The sequence below is a fragment of the Leptonychotes weddellii genome, chromosome 2 (genome assembly GCF_054177405.1).
Source record: "Leptonychotes weddellii isolate Sample4059 chromosome 2, ASM5417740v2, whole genome shotgun sequence".
NCBI classification, from domain to species: Eukaryota; Metazoa; Chordata; class Mammalia; order Carnivora; family Phocidae; genus Leptonychotes; species Leptonychotes weddellii.
This window is the reverse complement of record NC_138370.1, coordinates 148,581,961-148,597,384: the sequence shown is the minus strand read 5'-3', so window position 1 is coordinate 148,597,384 and position 15,424 is coordinate 148,581,961. Positions and strand designations below refer to the sequence as shown.

At 41.8% G+C, this 15,424-nt stretch overlaps 1 protein-coding gene and 1 long non-coding RNA gene across 4 annotated transcripts in view; one reads left to right on the top strand and one right to left on the bottom strand.

Annotated features, from left to right (window-relative positions):
- The window catches only part of PDS5A (PDS5 cohesin associated factor A), a 132,664-nt gene extending 130,424 nt beyond the window's left edge, over nucleotides 1–2,240 (bottom strand). Inside the window, exons 1-2 of one of the 3 annotated variants that reach the window (XM_031027023.2) lie at nucleotides 2,084–2,240; nucleotides 1,052–1,229 (exon numbers count right to left, since the gene is read on the bottom strand). In XM_031027023.2, the coding sequence (XP_030882883.1) occupies nucleotides 1,052–1,189 (138 nt within the window). In that variant the 5' untranslated portion in view covers nucleotides 1,190–1,229; nucleotides 2,084–2,240. Of the gene's footprint in view, nucleotides 1–1,051; nucleotides 1,230–1,868; nucleotides 2,018–2,083 lie in introns of those variants that run through there. The other 2 variants (XM_031027021.2, XM_006732321.3) reach the window with 2 other exon arrangements.
- Nucleotides 2,241–2,557: 317 nt separating this feature from the next.
- LOC145720210 (uncharacterized) lies at nucleotides 2,558–9,850 on the top strand. Its single transcript, XR_014143053.1, has 2 exons — nucleotides 2,558–2,946; nucleotides 9,023–9,850. It is a non-coding gene; the product is annotated as an uncharacterized LOC145720210 (long non-coding RNA).
- The last annotated feature ends 5,574 nt before the right edge of the window (nucleotides 9,851–15,424 follow it).

The window sequence follows — 15,424 nt, the reverse complement described above, 5'->3', positions numbered from 1 at the left end:
TTTCACCTACACTATTATCAGTTTCCTAGCTGGACTCCCTGCCTCAAGTCTTTTCCTTTCCTTTCCTTGTTCCAATCTAGCCCTAGGTGTGACAAACAAAATATTTTCAGCACTGACAAATGTTCCCTGGGGGTCAAAGATGCCCTGGCTGAGGGGCACCTGGGTGGCTCAGTTGGTTCAGTGTTGAACTCTTGATCTCAGCTCAGGTCTTGATCTCAGGGTGGTGAGTTCAAGCCCGGCACTGGGCTCCACACTGGCCATGGGGCCTACTTTAAAAAAAAAGAAAAGAAAGAAAGAAAGAAAAAGAAAATGCCCTGGCTGAGAACCACTGCATCAAGTTGATCCCTTCACAAGAACAGCACTTATCTTGTAAGGCTGTGAGCACAATCTATGTCCATGCAACAGAAAGCAAAAATCTGACCAATATAAGCCTGAAACTTACAACCTTGATCTTAGGGTCACCATGGTTTCAATAAGCTAACTTTTTTAGAGCTAAAATATTCTCTCTTGAAAACCCCTTTGACCATGTGGACCTAAATCATCACCTTACTTCAAGTCTGAATTTTGAAGTCAGTACATTCTGTCAAAGTTTAACCATACTAAATTCATATTTAAGCTTCTGGATATTAGAAAATTGGGACAATTAAATAAAATGCTTTGGTGATTAAATCGGTCTCCTCAGAAATTAATGGAAATAGGAATCCTCCTAGGCAAGCTATTGCCTACATTTAAGGTTGTAAGCTACTGTGAACAGTATTCTCATAAATATTTCTAGAAAAAAGTTCTAAAAAAGCACCTAAATTCTTATGCTTGAAAAAACAGGCACACTCCTTTTAATTTCACATAATGATTATATCCCTACAGAACTATTTAAAGATACAGCCAAGAAAGAACAATACCTTTTAGAGAGGGTAAAAAAACGAGATGATACCTAAAAAAAACCCGGGTCGGTGAAACTGTAAAGGCCAGGCCTAGCAGTGCAGTAATACCACAGGAGAGCACCTCCTACCACAAACGTTCTGAAGAGTGAACCCTGTGTCCAGACGCTCACCTTCAGTCGCTTGATCATTTCATCCGTGGTGATCTTGTCGGTGATCTCCTTTACCCCGGGAGGGTAAGCGATCTTCCCGTCTGCACTCACGACGCCACAGAGGGCCGTGGCAGGCTTGGGCTGCGCGGTGAAGTCCATCCTGGGGGACAACTTTTCTTTCACAGTCCTCTACCGGCCTCTATCGGTCAGAAAACAAAAGTTCAGCGAGAAAAGGGAGACTTTGTAACCTCTTTTTTCATTTCAAAAATCTCTAATCTGCAAAGGGCCCTTTATCCGGGGAGGCCGGGGACTCGGCGGCGGCCCCGCCACTCGCCCCTCCCCGGGCCTAGACCCTGGTGGCCGCCCCGCCACCCGGACTCACGCGGGCCCCGCCAGCTGCGGGCCCACGGGGCTCTCCGGCACCAGCCGCCGCGGCCGCGGGAAACACCAAGCAGCGCCAGGAGTTTCCCATTCCGCCTTTCACAATGAAATCCACCCCCAAGCACCGAGGTCCGAAGTTTGGCAGCCTCCCGAGCGCGGCGAGGCCCTCACGGCCCCCGCTCGGTCGGAGAGAAGCCCCGAGTCCCCCGCCCGGCCAGTCCCCTCCGGGAAAGGAGACGCGAGGCCTATAGGGCTCGGCTTAGGCCGCAAAACTAGGGACCCAAACGGACCCACATGCAGCGATGGCTCCGGGAAACGAACGCCTTTGCCGGGCCGAGCTTCGGGACCCCAGGCGTCCCCGCCACGCTCCCGCCCCTCCCCTGTCCCGCGGGAGGGGAAAACAAGACGCCCTCCACCCCAAACCCCACGCCAGGAAGCGGCTGACGCGGCTCCGCACTTCACATTTTGTTCCTTCAACTTCGGCGGAGGGACCCTGGCGGCTTCTCTCGCCCCCCGACTGCTCGGCGCCGTCCGGCGCTGCCGAGGCCTTACTGGCACCTCCGGGCAGCCCCGCCGGGCCTCGGTCCCGCGCCCCCCCCCCCGCCCCGGTCTCCTCTTCCGTCCCCTCCCTCCACCAACCGAGGGCGGGAGCCGAGCCACCGCCGCCTTTACCTCCTCCTCCTCATGCGGGCGGAAGGTGCATCGAGCGCCCGGGCCTCTGTCAGGTGGTTGCGCCGCCGCCCCTCGTCGGGCTGCACACAAAGCGGCTCCGCGGGTCCCGCCGCCGCCGCCGCCGCCGCCGCCGCCGCCCGCCCGGGAGCGGCGCTGGGGCTGGCGGTGCCGAGGAGGAGCAGCCGCCGCGGGGGGAGACGCGGGGCGAGTGTGCGCTGGGCGGGGAGACACTGCCGCTCTCCGTCTGGCCGAGGAAGAGCAGTCTCAGAGAAGGCACCTCCGGGAGCGTGTGCGCCCGTATCCGCCCGGGACCCCCGCGGCCCGCCCGCCCACACCTCGCGCGGGCCGGCTCCGCCGACCGGGACCCGGACGCCCCTCGCAGCGGCGCGCGCCCGGCCGTCCGTGCCCCCGGGAGCCGGCTCTTCGCGCACACACCAGCCGGTCACGCGAGCGGTGCGAGAGCACGCGAGAGCAGGGCGCGCGCCTCGCTCCCTCCCCTTCCTTCGCCGGCCGTGCCTCCGCCTCCCTCGGGCCCGAGGCGGCAGCGCGCGAGGCGGACAGCGCCGCCACCCGGTTGGCGCCAAGACTTGCGCCTCTGGGAGGATTGGACCCAAAGGGCAAGCGAGGAGAGGCCCCTGTGGCGGGAAGAGAACCCGGTCCCAGAGGCCCTTGTGAGGGCACGCAGGACGAACTGAGCTTTACGTTATGCCGCGAAGATGAGTTCATGACTTTTGGGGGTCATCCTGAGAGACATGGACGGAACTGGTTGAAAGACGGTTAATTACTCGGTGAAAATGAACTGATTTCCTCCCCAGGAACAGAAGATATGCAAACTGAGGAAAAGTTTTACAACATGGCACAACGTGAGCTACTCATTCTTGTTCCTTCTGACAGCCACCAGAGTTTTTGCCTTCCCTCTTTGCATTTCTAAAATTAATATTTTGAAAGATGCAAAATATGAAAACAGCTTTGAGTCGAGTAGTTCTCAAAGAATGGTCTGAAACGTAGGTTCCTGGGCTCCACTCCCAAACCTAGAGAATAAGGATCTCTAAGTGACACCCAGAAGTAAGCATGTTTACAAATTAGCTAGATGGTTCTTGTGAATATGGAAATAAAAATATTTCTTAAAAATGTTTTAAATATACCCAGAATAACTTTTTCTTTCATCCAAAGGAAGACCCAATGCAGTGGGTTTGAGCAGTTTAATGTAAAAAAATAAATAAATTAAGCAAATGAACCTCAGGTGCACATGTATCAGAAGATGAAGTTTAAAAAAGAATACAATAATATGAAATAGCATTCAGCTTTTGAAACTGACTACTACCATAGTTTAAAATTATATTTGATTATTATTCTTGATGGATATCCATTGGTCTTTTCCACATCCTTTACTTGGTCTGAAAAATATTAAAGGTACTGTACTCGCTGAATTGTTTTTGTTGTTTTTTTTTAAAGATTTTATTTATTTATTTGACAGAGACAGAGACAGCGAGAGCAGGAACACAAGCAGGGGGAGTGGGAGAGGGAGAATCAGGCCTCCCGCCGAGCAGGGAGCCCGATGTGGGACTCGATCCCAGGACCCTGGGATCATGACCTGAGCCAAAGGCAGTCACCCAACCAACTGAGCCACCCAGGCGCCCTCACTGAATTGTTTTTCAGGTATTACACAAGGGAGCAATCATCTTGGAATGGAACTGGCCATAGTTGCTCATTTGCTAGAACTGCCCAAAAGTCAGTGTTTTGTTTTTGGGCACTTGGAGTAGCCAATAATCCATGTAAGTTCATCTTCATCCAAACAATTAAACCGACCAAAACCTACTCTCTTTTAAGTGCTCCCTCTCAAGGTGGTTTTTTTTTTCTTCAAATCTGTCATATTTAAATAAGAAAAGAGTGGTGCTTTTTGTTTTCATTTTTTCTCTGAGTAATTTACCCATTATTAAATGGAGTTTTGTATATGCTCAGCAATTTTAATTTTACACAATTTATGACTGTTAATATTGTTTGACTTTATAAACACTCACAAGATTAGTAAGCCCTAAGGATTACAACACACAAATAAATTGAACTTAGGGGCGCCTGGATGACTCAGTTGGCTAAGGGACTGACTCTTGATTTCCGCTCAGGTCATGATCCCAGGGTTGTGAGATCAAGCCCCGTGTTGGGCTCTGCACTGGGCATGGAGACTGCTTAAGATTCTCCATTCTTTCTCCCTCTCCCTCTGCTCCCCTCCCCCCCCAAATTAACTAATAAATAAATAAATAAATGGAATTTATACAATTCTAAAATTCAGGAATTCTGAAATCTCTGCTTTTAACCTCCTTTCTTAAACATTTGTTTCCACTTGCAGTAAATGAGAAGGGATACATTTATTTGTGCAATGATTATTTAGAGTGCCTGCTATGCAAGGCATTGTTTTGGGCACTTAGAAAAAAATTGGTAATGGAGAAGGGGACAGAAATCCCTGCCCACCCTGGTGGAACTTAATTTGGGGAGAGACAGACAAGAGAATAAATAAATTGCTATGGAGGAAAATGGAGTAGAAGAGGAATGCAGATCACATGTAGCCTTTTAGGTCCTTGGTCTTTGGAAAGACTTTGGCTTATACTATGACTGAGATGGGGGAATTATTGAAGTAGTTTAAACAGAGAAGTGACATGATACGATTTATGTTCCATGAGCCAGGAAACCTTGGGCAAATTACTTAGTCTTCCTGTGCCTTATTTTCCTTTCATCTGTAAAACAGGGATAATAGTTTCTATCTCTGAGGGTCATTATGAGGAATAAATAAGTTGACATTTGTAAAGTGCCTAAAATAGTAACTGGTACATACTAGGCTCTACATAAGTTTTATATATATATACATATATAAAATGAAAGAATCATTCTAGCTGCCGGGTTGAAAACAATGTAGAAGTACAAGTATAGAATTAGGGTAATCAATAAAACAACTACAAAAATCCCAAGGAGAGATGGTGATAAGGACCAGGTAATAAAAGTGAAGATGATGAAAAATGTGATTATAAATGTGATTATAAAGTGGCTACCATGACCAGGGAGCTGAATTTTTAATTTAATTTAATTTTAATAGCTAGCCACATGTGGCTAGGTGACTATTATATTGGACAGTGCCATTCTAGAGTATAGGGTTTGGAGGAGTGATTGACAGAAGATGAGGTTAGAAGATAAACTGTGTTCATATTGAATGCTATAGATGTGGAGCAGGGTGATAGTTTAAAAGGATGAATTGGAGTAATAGGAGACTGAAGCTGTGCATAGTGAAACTGGACTAAGGTAAAACTATAATCAAACATAAAAATGCACAAATATTTAAGATATTTAAATCAGTTTTTAAAATGTGTCTATTCTGTTTATCTGTTATTTGCTCTTCAATTTGAAATGAACTAGCTAAATCTGTCCTGAGTATTTTTGCAAATTATACATATGAATCATCTGTGTACCTCTGGTCACAGAGAAATTAACCATCTGTCATAATCACTATGAAACTTGAAAAAAATGGTGCTTTATTTTAGTGTCTTTCCAGATACCACTGACATCTTGGCTTAGATTTGCTAAAATTGAAATATATTTAGGCATACAATAATAATTTATCTGTACTGAACTAAATAAGTTTGACATGTTTCACTGATGACTGATAAAAACAAAAAATATGAAGTCTGAATCATTTTGGTCTAATATGACCAAGACGTTAATGATTAACTTGTTTGTCATAGTAATTTAAAGACTTTATTTGAATTCTAATATCTTAGTCTCCATGCACAATCTCTCTTCAGTTTAAACTGTGAAGGCTGACCTGCATCATCATTAGTTATATCAGCTTCCTTTTTTTTTTTTTTTTAAAGATTTTCTGTATTTATTTGAGAGAGAGAGAAAGAGAGCACAAGCAGGGGGAAGGGCAGAGGGAGAGGAAGAAACAGACTCCCTGCTGAACAGGGAGCCTGATGCAGGGCTCAATCCCAGGACCCTGGGATCATGACCTGAGCTGAAGGCAGATGCTTAACCGACTGAGCCACCCAGGTGCCCCATCAGCTTTCTTAAATTTGTTTAATCAAAATTAAGTATTATTTAACTAGCAGGGAAAAAAAAGTATGACTAAATATTTTCAAAATATGAAAGAAACTACAAGTATAAATAACACGAGTAAATCTTAGTGATGTAATATGATAACTTGTTTATAACGTTCAAAATCAAAGCTCAGGGTAGTGGTTAGCCCTGAAGTACAAAGGGAAGGAGGGTACACAGGGGGACAAGATGGGAGAATGAGTACACAGGTAGATATATTCCTATTAAAGCTTTAGTCTTTGGCAGAATGGTGGCTTCACATATGTTCAATAAAGGATAAGTGAATGAATGTATGAATGAATAAGAAGAGTCCATACACCAATGAGGAATGTGTTTATAACCCAAGGTTGATGATTAAACCAATTCAGGGCATCTGAATTGCAGAAGAGAAAAAAAAATAAGATGACAAACTCAAGAAATTAGAAAAAATAATATTATAATTTAATATTTTTGGAAATTATATTCCCAAAGTCAAAGAAATTATGCCCCCGATAATTTTTTTCTAATAGTGGTGGTAAAATGAGAAATTATTTGGAGTTATATTTTCTCAGATTGCTTCCTTCCTCAAACTGCTAGTGTTAGGACGATAAATGATTATAGGACTGAAAGAATTTTCATGGTAATTAAACTTTGAACAATCCCATTACAGTGTATTTTTATTATGAAGCCTGGTATGCCAGACTCCTGTTGTTTTATATGATTAAAATAATTAAGGAAGTAAACTTATGACAAATGCTTCTTCACTACAGTAAAGGCAGAAGAGATTTATTTATCAAAACATATTAGAGAGGATAATAATTGCCTCCCCTCCTGCAAACTCTTTTAAGAGAGTGGTTCCTATCCCAGCCTTACATATTCTCTCTCTTTCTCTCTCTCACGTGTGTGCGCACATGCGCGCACACGCACACACACACACACACACACACCTGACTGAGCCTACAGTGGCACCTGAACCAAGAAAATGCAGTCCATAAGCTGAGCTGAGCCAAACAAAATATCATGAGATAAGCTGTGAATGAAGACTCAGCAACAGATGGAATGTTTTTTTTTTTTTTAAAGATTTTATTTATTTATTTGACAGAGAGATAGAGAGAGAGCACAAGTAGGCGGAGAGAGAGGGAGAAGCAGACTCTCCACTGAGCAGGAAGCCTGACGCGAGGCTCGATCCCGGGACCCTGGGATCGTGACCTGAGCCAAAGGCAGCCGCTTAACTGACTGAGCCACCCAGGCACCCCAACAGATGGAATGTTTAGCTGAATTATATCAATGCAAAACAGTAACAGTCTTTATCTACATATGTGTAGGCTAAGGAAACCTGATGTGTCCTAATTTTTGTCCTGATTGTTCTGTCTTCCTTGGACTCCCCATAAGAATTGTTTCCTTACAGTAAAATCCCTTTCACCTGAGCTAATTTGAGTAAATTTCTGTTCACCACCAAATATGACTTGATTTAGAATTAACAATTGGACTTGATGAAATCGTAATCATGATCCATGAACCCAGCTTTACTGAGTCAAATAGTACCCCAAAGTCATGTCCACCTGGAACCTCAAAATGTGATCTTATCTGGAAGTAGTTCTTTGCAGGTGTAATTAGTTAAAATGAAGTCATGCTGGATTAGGGTGAGCCCTATATCCAATGACCGGTATTTTTATAAGAAGATATGCAGGGAAGAAGGCCAGGTGACAATAGAGATTGGCATGATGTAGCTTCAAGCCAAGGAACGCCAGGGATGACCAGCAAGTACCAGAAGCAAGGAAAGAGGCAAGGAGGGGTTCTTCTCTTGAGCCTTCAGAGCGAATATGGCCTTGCTGCCATCTTGATTTTGGGCTTCTGGCCTCCAGAACAGTAAGAGAATGAGTTTCTGTTCTTTTAAGCCTTCGAGTTTGTGGTACTTTGTTACAATAGCTCTAGGAAACTATAACACCAGCCATGTATAAAATTTATCTTAAAGTAGTTTGGTTAGTAGCTGTAAGAAAGCAAAAGCGTTTTACTTCTGAGAGACAAATTTCATCACTCTCGTTTTTGGACCTAACCCTGTGCTTTTGAAAGAGACCTGTAGAATATTTATAAAGCTGTGACCAACAGTTTATCTTATTTCTACATTTTTTTTTCAGTCGTACTAAGCTTGTGAGCCTCAATTTATCTCTAGAATCTGCGTTTTCATTTTTCCATTTTCTCACATTCTTAGGAAATAAAAACAATATGCAAGCAAATATTTAAGTAATTACACAACTACGATGGAGAAACTGTAAAAATGGAACTGTTCGTTGGCAACCAGCTTCACCAAGCTTTGGCTCAAAGTGTTCATTTGTCAGCTTATATGCAAAAGCCCAAAACTGGAATTTTGAAAGCAGTTTAGAAATGAGAAGATATAATGTACTAAACGAGGTTGTATAAAATTGAATGGACCAAAGTCATAGTCAGCTTGTTTAATAATCAAATAATTCTTTTATGTTCACTTTATTAAGAATTTTTTATAAGTGCAATATTTTCTATGACTTATAACCATCAAGTGTCATTATAATAACTGTGGCAGACTGTAGGAATAAGTAGCTGAATTTCAAATTTCTGGTTTAACTGGAAATGTAACCACATTGGAACTGGTAGCCAGCACTATCTGACTTGTCCAAGGAATGTGCCAAGAATTTGCACAACTTTTGCCTTCTGAATCTTTTCAAGTAATTCCAGAAACTGAATAGTTCTTGGACTGTGGGCTACCTAGATAGATACTGCTTTGGAAAAACTCTTCGGAGTACAATTATGCATAGATTTATCCAGAGACTAAAGAAAATTAAGCAGGGAATCTGCAGAAAAGTTAATATGAGCTGTTTCACCTTTTTTTTCTTTTTTTTGTAGGCGTGGAGCCCAACACAGGGCTTGAACTCATGACCCTGGGATCAAGACCTGAGCTGAGATCAAGAGTAGAATACTTAACCAACTGAACCACCCAGGTGCCCCAAGAACTGTTTCACCTTCTAATCATACCTAAGATTTATCATGATTTTCAGGGGATAGGAAGTTTCCTGTTGATTGAATTCTTTGACAAATTGAAACTTAACCCGAAAATTCCTTTTCTGTCCACTCCATTGAAAATATTTCTAAAATATATCTGTTATCTTTTCAGTCTTTAGAAAGCACAGGATAGGGAACATAATGGGGAATCTTTGGTGTTTGAACATACCCCAAACGCCTCGGGGCTGTCAATCTGAAAGCCACTTTAAATTTCAAAACTGTAAGTATAGAATCAGTGATTGATTTGAGCCAAACACATACTGAGGCTAGAACTTTCCATGGAAGTTAGTTTCATCTCTATGTGTATTTTCAAAAATACAATGGGGAGAGGCCAGTTAAGAACCTTTGGGTTTTGATACATTAAACTACCTAGCACTTACTATCTGGCAGAAAGATGTTGAGGATGCAGAGGTGACAAGATATCCCTGAATTCAACAGGCAGTTTGAAGTTTTCTTGTGTTTTTATTACTATATTTTCATGTATTTGTGCTGTCTTAACTCTCTAATTTGAAACCAGAAGTCTGGATAGAAGATAATGGACTTGGGATGGTGGTGAAATAAGAATTTTCTTAGGTGTAAGCAAGGAGAAAATGTTAGCCTTGGCTCTCTCTTGTTAATGAGGTTATGGGATATGCTTTTCTCTTTCTTCATACTTTCATGTACTTTCCAAACTTTCTGAAAAAAGTTTGTTCAGAAAAAAATGGTTCCAAGATATTTAAAATTGGAAAACAAATTTATTTTTTAAATGTTACAGACAAAATCTACATCTAATGAGATAAAATACCTAAAGTACTTAGCACAGTCCCTAGCACCTAGTAGGGGCTTAATAAATATCAGCTACAATTGTTGATATTATTATCATTATTGCTGTTTGTTCTCTTTGGTTGCAAGGAACAAAGGAAATTAAAACTGGCTTTAGCAAGAGATAGATTGGTAGATATACTAGGTAATATCTCAGGGAACCCAAGAGCAAAAATTACAGCTATGCCTCAAGAAAGGAATGGAAGTAAGAACTGAAAAGCCATCAGGATGCAGTCTGCTTCCTTCTCAACACCTGCTTCATTCTTTGCTCTTTGAAGAGACCCCCTTCTTTGCTTTTCAGTTCACATAGCACGCAGAAGAGAACCACCCCTCATCTTCTTACTCTAGATCTCCTTCATCTTAGATCAGTCTAGACTAAACTAGAATTTCTTAGTCCAAATCCCAAATGCTAAAGACAACAGATTTAATTGTTTCCTTTTCCCATAGCATTTATCATCAAGTATATACTAAATAATTTATTTATTATGTTTATTGTTTATGATCTGTCTCTCCAGGTGCCCATGTGGCCTAATCAGTTGAGGCCAGATGGGCAGGATCGTGTCCAAAATGTACCTCTAGATGAGCCACTGCTAATGAATTGGGAGTCCAATAGCAATTTCTAGGGTTAAGGAAGGATTACTGGGTCATGGACCAGGGATATCCTCTAAAAGATCTCCACCAAAGTGTTTTTTCTCTCTTAAAGTAGTACCAAAGCAATGGTCTTTGTATTTACACACACACACACACACACACACACAGAGTTCCCAATGTACCCACCAATGTGTAAAAAAAAATCTCCGTTAGCATTGAATTTAATTATTTAAATGTAATTTTTGACTTCTTTTATCTTAAAAATTGAATATATTATTCACATTTTAATAAATAATACTTAATACATATTAGTAAGTTTAAAATTTATAACACAGTATCTTTTTTTTCCATAAAATGAAACAGAAAACTATTATTACAGGAAACTCCATTTCTGTACCTTGATCTGCATTCCTGTTTCTGTCACGGTTATTGTGGCTGGACATTCTTTTCCCCTCTGTATGCTGTTCCCTTACTGGGGCATAGCACATACCATGGGGAACAGAAGGGCATTTGGCAATGTGCCTGAATGCCGAGGAAGGGACCAAGACCCTTTTAGAATATTAACACACTGGGGGAGGTCAGTTTTGTAATGTGAAAAATCTGATTGTATGTACTCCACTAATAGGATCTGACACACCCCGGGTGTCATCTAAAGTAGAATAGAGCTCACAGCCTGTGCCAGAGGTGAAAAGAGATAGGATCCTGGGGAAAGCATACAAGTGTCATGGAGAGTAAAGAAAAGAAAGGGAAGGACCAAAGGTGGAAAAAAAATCATCTCTTACTGTATATACCAAGGGTTCATTAATGAGTCAGATGTGTCAGTCCTGGCTGTCCTCTTATGATAAACTTTCTCACCAGGTGCTCCTTCCACTTTCTTGCAAATAGGATTCCTTTAGCTTTTCCTACTAGTTGACTAGGTATCTCCACACACACACACATATATATAGTGGACAAAACTTGGACTGAGGCTGGAAGCCCATCATCATCATCGTCTTACCTCTGTGTAATTCTTCATAGTTTAAAAAGTACTTTTACATCCAGTATATTGTTTAATGCTATCAACAACCCAGTGAAGTAGGCAGAGATGGATTTACCATGAAGCCAATGAAGTTCAAGTTTCAGCACCCTCTGGGAAGGATCTTCGCAGAGTCACACAGTTATAAGATTTTGTAAAATTAGGAAAATTTTCTTTTAAAGACTTTATTTATTTGTCACAGAGACAGAGACAGAGAGAACACAAGCAGGGGGAGTGGCAGGCAGAGGGAGAAGCAGACTCCCCACTGAGCAGGGAGCCCGATGTGGGACTCAATCCCAGGACCCCGGGATCATGACCTGAGCTGAAGGCAGGCACTCAACTGACTGAGCCACCCAGGCACCCCAAATTCAGAAAATTTTTAACAGTAGATTAAGATTACTTTCACTCTCCACTCTGACTACCCTCCTAAGCACCTCCCTCATGTTGGGAGGCACATGGCATGTCCTTAGGCATTTTTGGAATCCAGCTGAGTTTGGATACATTTAGTTTGGATTTAGTGGAATGTAGTTATGCTGTTTGAAATCACTTTTGTGCTAAGTTATTGCCAGTTGTCTCAATGTAGGAATGGTTTCCAGGAACTCTTCTACTGCAAACTATGCAAATGAATGTTGACAATGCAGAGTATTTAAGGTTTGTCACTGCACAAGCCATCTTCAGATGCCTTGTAATCTTGTACCTCATACATGAAAGAAACTTGACGGGGATTTCCCAAATGTAACAACAATCCTAAAACTTTGTATGACATTACCAGAACAAGCTGTGGAGCCAAAATAAATCTTTTAAAACTAGCAATAGGAAAAAAAAAAACTTGAATAACCAAATTAGAGAGAAGGCTACATAACTTTCCATTCACTATATAGAAAATAATATTACAAACATGATGAGCATCAGGTGATGCAAGGAATTATTGAATCACTCTATTGTACACCTGAAACTAACACTAGATGTTAACTAACTGGAATTAAAATAAAAACTTTCTTAAAAAAGAAAATAATATTTTAAAACCATTGTCATATAAAAAGATGATCAGGGCGCCTGGGTGGCTCAGTTGTTAAGCAACTGCCTTCAGCTCAGGTCATGATCCCAGGGTCCTGGGATCGAGCCCCGCATCGGGCTCCCTGCTCCGTGGGAAGCCTGCGTCTCCCTCTCCCACTCCCCCTGCTTGTGTTCCCTCTCTCGCTGTGTCTCTCTCCGTCAAATAAATAAATAAAATCTTGAAAAAAAAAAGTGATCAAAGATCACCAAGTTTTTGGAAAACGAGAATATGGAAATATGGAGATATTCATTCTTTTGGCTGTTTAATCCACAAATATTTATGATTTGCCTACTACATTTTCTTTTTTAAGATTATATTTATTTGAAAGAGAGAGCGCGTGCATGAGTGGGGGAGGGGCAGGGGGAGAGGGAGAAGCAGACTCCCCTGCCCAGCAGGGAGTCCAACATAGGGCTCCTTCCCAGTACCCTGGGATCATGACCTGAGCCAAAGGCAGACGCTCAACTGACCCAGCCACGCAGACACCCCTACATTTTCAAGAATGGTGATAGGGCCTGGGAATAGAACAGTGAACAGACATAAATAGTCCCTGACATTGAGATAGTCATAGTTGAAGGTGGAGAAACCCCCTAACAATAATATCATTAATTGTTTATTTATGATTAGGATAATTGTGGAAAAGAGAAGTACCAGATGTTCTGAAAGCTAATCTAAGTCTGGGTTTAGGGTAGTTTTCCTTGGGAAAAAAAAAAAAAGAATATGTAAACTGTAGGATTTAGTTTGGATTTAGAGGAATGTATTTATGTAGTTATGTAGTTTGAAATCACTTTTTTTTTTTTTTCTGTTCTGTTCTTCTTTTTTTTTTTAATTTTTTTGAACTCACGTTTGCGCTAAGTTGTTGCCATTTGTCTCAGGGTAGGAATGGAAGACAGAATGTCTCAATGTAGGGGAAGACAGAATATCCTACTCAGGGGGAAGAATAGGAACAAGGACTCTGAGGTGGAAAGGTACAGTACTTGTTGAGTTCAAAGAACCAAAAAATGCCGGTGTAGCTAGCTTGTCATAAGCAGTGGGGAAGGTAGTGAATGAATCCAACAGATTAGTTTGCCTGTTCTAAAACTTCAAATGAGTCAAATTTCAAGGATATAACATATATGCTTTCGTATAAGGCTTCTTTAACTCAGCATAATGTTTTTAAATTTAATCCATGCTGTCACATATATTTGTAGGTATTTGTTGCTGAATTATTCTGTTATAAGGATATACTACAATTTATCCATTCACCTGTTGATAGACTGAGTTATTATAGGTTTCGGCCATTAAGAAGAGAGCTGCTCTGAACATTTTTGTATAAGAGACATGGTATTTTTAGTTCACTGTTTTTCCCACTTCACTGCAGTATAGACACAAGAATATGCTGTGTGTTGCACAAAAGTTTTTTTTTTTTTTAAGATTTTATTTATTTGAGAGAGAGAGAGAGCAGGAGCAGTGGGGAGGAGCAAAGGGAGAGGGAGAAGCAGGCTCCACGCTGAGCAGGGAGCCCGATGTGGGACTCAATCCCAAGACCCTGGGATCATGACCTGAGCCGAAGGCAGATGAGCCACCCAGGCTCCCCTGCACAGAAGTTTTAATGAGAGTGCAAAGAACAGTTCAATACCTACTGTTCCCTTTTTTGACCTCATGAAGATACTTGGGTTCTAGAGTCTACAGATAAGAAGGTCTAGGTCAGGTAGTTCAACCTGAGTTCTTCATTAACAACATCTGATCCATGAACCATATTTTGAGAGGGAAGATGTCCAGATAGGAAAATATTCTTGCCGATGCCTGAAGGGCGGGAACCTCTCTTGTCTACACACCCTCCAGTCTAAATAGGAATCTGTAACTACCGAAGAGACTCTTTATCCCCTGCCAACTGATTTAATCTTATTTCCCCTTGTCCCTTTCCTACTTCCCTTACAGGACTGACCTAATAGCAATGATCTGTAGCTCTAGCTTTTCTATATAACCCCATGGTACTTTCAGTGTATCTGCATATTCAGCAGTAGCAGTCCCAGCAATAAAACAATTCCTGTGCTGAGGCCTGCTATGGAAAGTCAACTGCCATTCCCTTGTGCTTCTCTGTCTGATTGCTCCAGTTTTAGTCACTGTATCTGTGACTTTAAATTGAAGTACAGGTGTGCCGGGGTGGCTCCATCGGTGAAGCCTCTGCCTACGGGCTCAGGTTGTGATCCCAGGGTCCTGGGAATCCCTGCTCTGCAGGGAGTCTGTTTGTGCTCCTCCCCCAGCTCACACGCTCTCAAATAAATCTTAAAAAAAATAAATTGAAGTACAACACTATACAACCATAACAGTATTAAGAATATCCATTTTTGGTACTTTTGTATTTTGTATTTCTGTAGGTAGCAAACAAAGATGGCATTTTTGAAGCATTTTTTTTTCCTTTGAGAAGAAACTTCTCTTTCTCTCTCTCTTTTTTTTTTAAGATTACTTATTTATTTATTTGACACAGAGAGAGCGAGCACACGCAGGGGGAGCTGCAGAGGGAGAGGGAGAAGCAGGCTCCCCGCTGAGCAGGGAACCCAATGTGGGACTCTATCCCAGGACCCAGGGATCATGACCTGAGAAGAAGGAAAGACGCTTTAACGATTGAGCCACCCAGGCGCCTCGAAACTTCTCTTTCTTGCAGGAATTTTCTTTCCAGAGAGGATTTCTATGCCCTTTTAATATTTTACATTCTTTTTGTTTCTGCTGGATTTCTACTATATTATATATATATATGTATATATATAACATATATATGTATATGTATTATATATATTATATA